This window comes from Nicotiana tabacum, chromosome 14 (genome assembly GCF_000715075.1).
Source record: "Nicotiana tabacum cultivar K326 chromosome 14, ASM71507v2, whole genome shotgun sequence".
Lineage (NCBI taxonomy): Eukaryota > Viridiplantae > Streptophyta > Magnoliopsida > Solanales > Solanaceae > Nicotiana > Nicotiana tabacum.
The window spans coordinates 29,024,041-29,029,755 of NC_134093.1; the positions used below are offsets into that span (position 1 = coordinate 29,024,041).

The following is a 5,715-nucleotide window of genomic DNA, read 5'->3' on the forward strand; positions in this document are numbered from 1 at the left end:
ACAACAAGTGCGGAAGAACAGAATGGTTCTGTTGGGACTACTGTTGCAATGGCAACTGCGTCTTCAAGTCGCACAACTCCTGCACCGGTGATGGCATCGGCAGAAAAACCCGAAAAGTTTTTCGGTGTGGACTTTAAGCGTTGGCAGCAAAAAATATTCTTCTACCTGACCACACTCAGTTTACAACGCTTTATCAGCAAAGACGTTCCTGTTCTGGGAGAAGAAACTCCTGAAAGTGAGCGATTTGTGGTCATTGAGGCATGGAAGCATACTGACTTCTTATGCAAAAACTATATTTTAAGTTGCTTGGAAGACGGCTTGTACAATGTTTATAGCGTCATGAAAACATCAAGAGAATCGTGGAATGCTCTTGAAAAGAAGTACAAGACTGAAGATGATGGACTAAAGAAGTTTGTGGCCGCCAAATTCCTGGATTTCAAAATGGTTGACGGTAAATCTTTTATAACGCAAGTCCAAGAATTGCAAGTTATTGTTCATGACCTCCTTGCTGAAGGTATGGTTATAAATGAAGTGTCTCAAGTTGCGGCATTTATTGAAAAGCTTCCTCCGCTGTGGAAGGACTTTAAGAATTACTTGAAACATAAGCACAAAGAGATGACGCTTGAAGACCTTATTGTTCGTCTACGGATTGAAGAGGACAACAAGGCTGCTGAGAAGAAGTCTTGTGTAAATTCAATTATTATGGGTGCAAATATTGTTGAGGAAGCTTCAACGAGCAAAAAGAGAAAGAAGTCATCTGGACCAAAGAATTACCCAAGCAAAAAGAAGTTCAAAGGTAATTGCCATAACTGTGGAAAGGTTGGACACAAGGCTGCTGAATGTCGTGCACCAAAGAAGGACAAGAAGAAAAGTCAAGCAAACATGATTGAGAAGAATGATGAAATTGACGATTTATGTGCCATGCTTTCGGAGTGCAACCTAGTCGGAAATCCTAGAGAATGGTGGATTGATTCGGGGGCAACTCGTCATGTTTGTGCTAACAAGGAGTTGTTTACTTCTTATGCTCGCGTTGGACCCAACGAGATAGTTTTTATGGAAAATTCCGCAACTGGAAAAATTGAAGGAACGGGCAAGATAGCTTTGAAGATGACTTCTGGCAAGATTGTGACTCTAAATGATGTCCATCATGTTCCTGAAATGCGGAAGCATTTAGTCTCGACATCAATTCTAGTCAAGAATGGCTTTAAGTGTGTTTTTGTTTCCGACAAGGTTGTAGTTATTAAGAATTAAATGTATGTAGGAAAAGGCTACCTTACGGAAGGCCTTTTCAAACTCAATGTAATTGCCATTGATATGAATAAAATTTCAGCTTCTTTTTACTTGCTTGAGTCAAATAATTTATGGCATGAACGTTTAGGCCACGTCAACTTCAAAACTTTGCAAAACATGATTAATTTGGAAGTATTGCCTAAGTTTGAATGCAATAACTCGAAATGTCAAATATGTGTGCAATCAAAGTATGTTAAACATCCTTATAAGTCAGTTGAAAGGAATTCAAATCCTTTAGACTTAATTTATACAGATATTTGCGACATGAAGTCAATACCATCTCGCGGTGGGAAAAAATATTTCATAACTTTTATTGATGACTGTACTAGATATTGCTATATTTACTTACTTAATAGTAAAGATAAAGCAATTGAGGCATTCAAGCAATACAAAAAGGAAGTTGAAACGCAACTAAACAAAAAGATCAAAATAATAAGAAGTGATAGGGGTGGTGAATATGAATCTCCTTTTGAAGAAATATGTTTGGAATATGGCATTATTCACCAAACAACTGCCCTTTACTCACCGCAATCTAATGGAATTGTGGAAAGAAAGAATAGAACGTTAAAGGAGATGATGAATGCCTTATTGATAAGTTCAGGTTTACCCCAGAACTTGGGGGGGGGGGGAGAGCTATTCTTACAGCGAATCAAATACTCAACCGAGTTTCCCATAACAAAATGCAATCTATTCCATATGAAAAATAGAAAGGTAGGAAACCCAACTTAAAATATTTTAAAGTGTGGGGGTGTTTGGCTAAAGTGCAAATTTCTAAACCCAAAAGGGTGAACATTGGACCAAAAATGGTTGATTGCGTTTTCATAGGATATGCAAGAAATAGTAAAGCATATCATTTTCTGGTTCATAAATCAGAAAATCCCAACATTCATATTAATATCGTAATCGAATCCGATAATACTGAATTATTTGAGAATATTTATCCATATAAAAATGAATGTGAGTCGTCTAGTGAAAAATCTAAGTGACCTCGAGAAGAAGAAAAGGAAAGTACGTTTAATGAGGAAAATCCAAGGCATAGTAAACGTCAAAGGACAACAACTTCCTTTGGACCAGACTTTCTGACATTTTTGTTGGAAAATGAGCCTCAAACGTTCAAAGAAGCAATGTCTTCCTCGAAAGCACAATATTAAAAAGAGGCAGTCAATAGTGAGATAGAATCCATATTAAGTAATCATACTTGGGAATTGATTGATCTTCCTCTGGAAAATAAATCTTTAGGTTCTAAATGGATTTTCAAAAGGAAAATAAAAGTTGATGGTACTATTGACAAATATAAGGCAAGATTAGTTGTTAAAGGGTTTAGACAACGAGAAGGTCTTGATTACTTTGACACATACTCGCCGGTAGTGAGGATTACATCTATCCGGGTGTTAATAGCGTTAGCCGCCGTGTATGGCCTTCAAATCCATCAGATGGATGTAAAGACAGCCTTCTTAAATGGAGATTTAGAGGAAGAAATCTATATAGAACAACTTGAAGTATTTGTAGTTTCCGGAAAAGAAAAGAAGGTGTGTCGACTTGTTAAGTCACTTTACGGACTAAAACAAGCACCAAAACAATGGCATGTAAAATTTGACCAAACAATATTGTCAAATGGTTTCAAGATCAATGAGAGTGACAAATGTGTTTACATTAAGAATACTCCAAATCAAATAGTCATTGTTTGTTTATATGTGGATGATATGTTGATAATGAGTAATGGCATTGCTAACATAAATGCTACTAAGTGCATGCTTACTAGTAAGTTTGATATGAAAGATTTAGGAGTTGCCGATTTAATTTTGAGAATTAAGATCCTTCAAACTCCTCAAGGTCTAGATTTGTCTCAATCTCATTATATTAAAATGGTACTTGAAAAGTTCAAATATTTGGACTTTAAAGAAGCAAAAACTCCAATTGATTTAAACCATACTCTTATAAAGAATAAAGGTCAAAGCAAGTCTCAATTGGAATATGCTCGAGTGTTGTGAAGTTTGATGTACATTATGAATTGTGCGATAAGTAAGCTTAGTCGATACACAAGTAATCCCAACCAAGCTCATTGGATAGCAATGAAACGAGTTTTGGGATATTTGAAATATACCCAATACTATGCATTGCATTACAATAATTATCCCACAGTTGTTCAGGGATATAGTAATGCAAATTGGATCACCGGATCAACGGAATCAAAATCCACAAGTGGATACATTTTTACCATTGGTGGAGGAGCAGTGTCTTGGAAGTCGTCCAAACAGACATGCATCGCCCGCTCTACAATGGAGTCTGAGTTTATAGCTTTAGACAAGGTCGGTGAAGAAGCTAAATGGCTCCGAAATTTCTTAGAAGACATTCCATTTTGGCCAAAACCTGTGGCACCTGTATGCATACATTACGATAGCCAAGCAGCAATAGGAAGGGCTGGGAGCGTTATGTATAACAGGAAATCTCGTCATATTCGATGAAGGCATAATACCGTTAGACAACTACTCTCTAGTGGAATTATCACAATTGACTATGTAAAGTCAAAAGATAATGTATCGGATCCGCTTACAAAAGGCCTACCTAGAGAGGCAGTTGAGAAGTCATCAAAGGGAATGGGACTATAGCCGAGGACAAGTCACTGTGGCGGTAAATCTACCTAGAAGATTGGAGATCCCAAGATCTAGGTTCAAGGATATCAAACAAAGTCATTAATGAAGGTTCAACATTGTCAAATAAAATTTCTTTTTGGTCAATTCTCGTGATGAGACAATGTTCAGTACCAAGGATAAAGCGTTAAAGCTTTTTAATGGTTTCTAAATTTGATACGGGGTATATCAAATAGTGTATCTACGGGATAACACGCTTAGAAATCACCTATATAAGTGTGAAGTGTAATCCGCTTCAAGGAGAATTCTGTAAGGCCAGTTCTCTACGCATTTATGAACCAGGTGGTGTTCATGGCTGAAACGAACACAACAATGAGAACCAAAGATGGTTAAGGGTTCATTGTGTGACTTATGGTTGTCTAGGTATACACCAATGTTTGACGGTTCAAAGATATCAAATCTACCGATTGACCGAGTATATCCGACATAAGCTCACTACGGAAAGTTCAAAGGAAAACCTACTTATCCAGATGCGATTAATCCTTAATTGTGAATCACACGGTATTTTCATGCATGTTTTTCCATATATGTCCATTCCCCATTCATGTGGGGAATTATTGCATTTTTAAGGGGTGTGAATGGGAAATGGAAGAGGCACCTGTTGGATTGCACCTCTTCATCTCACAATTTCATTGGGGTGTGAATGAGAAATGGAAGAGGCACCTCTTAGATTGCACCTCTTCATCTCACCCTTTCATTGTCTATAAATAAAGAGGCTTAGCCTCATTTTCCACCATCGAAAAATCTGAAATCTCTCCCCTCAATTTTCTGCATACTGCATTGGTTTTTCAAAAGCAAAAGGTAAGCATTTTGTGTGATTTGGTCCGCCATTTGAGTTTGCCGAAATTCTGTGATTTGAAGTTCCTCTATCACAGAATAGTTATTCAGTTCTATTCTGGGAGGAATTAATCCACAACCTTAGGCATTGTGAGGGGATTAAATTTTTTAAGAAAATACAAGAAACGTGTGGGCTCAGAATTTTTCCTGCTTTGTTTTTTCTTTAAACTAACGTTTATTGATTTGCTGGTTTGAATAAAAAGTGATAACAGATGGCAGGGTGATGGTGCATATAATGATCCTACGAGAAGCTTGCAAGATTTGGTAATAACAAATAGGAATTTTACCTAGCTATACTATATTTTAAATTTATTTACTCATATTTGAGAGGTTATCGCTTAATTACATTTTAGTATAAAACTTTACCAATTATATATAAATTAATGATAATTGAGTATCCATTAACAATAGTGTATTTAATTGGTAATAACTAATAGACACGCCTACTGTCACGACCCAAAATTCTAGTATAGGTTGTGATGGCGCTGAACGCCGCCGTCAGGCAAGCCAATGATTGTTTACCAAATTAATTACTCATTTTAGTATCTTCAAATCATAATTTTCCTTTATTGAACAGTATAAAATAGAATTTACAGAGTGAATAAAAATATTTACACGAACCTCAATAATGATTAACCTGAAGGAACCCCCAAAACCCGGTATCACAAGTGCATGAGCTTTTGCTAAGGAGTACAATAATAATACAACATCTGTCCCGAATGTAATAAGACGGAAGAAAATAAATAGTACAATGAGGACTCGGTGGACTGCGATGCGTAGCCTAAAATGCAGCTCATATGAAGTCTCCCCAACAGGTGCGCCTACGCGCCAAGGTGGTCATCAATGAACCTGTCAGATCCTCCACATTTAGTACAGAAATGCAGCATGAGTACGTAAAATAACGCGTACCCAGTAGGTATCTAACCTAACCCAAGAG

At 36.9% G+C, this 5,715-nt stretch overlaps 1 protein-coding gene across 1 annotated transcript; it reads left to right on the forward strand.

The window, feature by feature from the left end:
* Positions 1 to 3,362: 3,362 nt before the first annotated feature.
* LOC142168867 (secreted RxLR effector protein 161-like) lies at positions 3,363 to 3,755 on the forward strand. The gene has a single exon (XM_075230034.1). It carries the CDS (start codon positions 3,363 to 3,365, stop codon positions 3,753 to 3,755), a length of 393 nt encoding a protein of 130 aa, XP_075086135.1.
* The last annotated feature ends 1,960 nt before the right edge of the window (positions 3,756 to 5,715 follow it).

Excerpts from the sequence above, each read along its gene's own strand:
- LOC142168867 (XM_075230034.1), top strand. The coding sequence starts at position 3,363 with ATGAAACGAGTTTTGGGATATTTGAAATATACCCAATACTATGCATTG.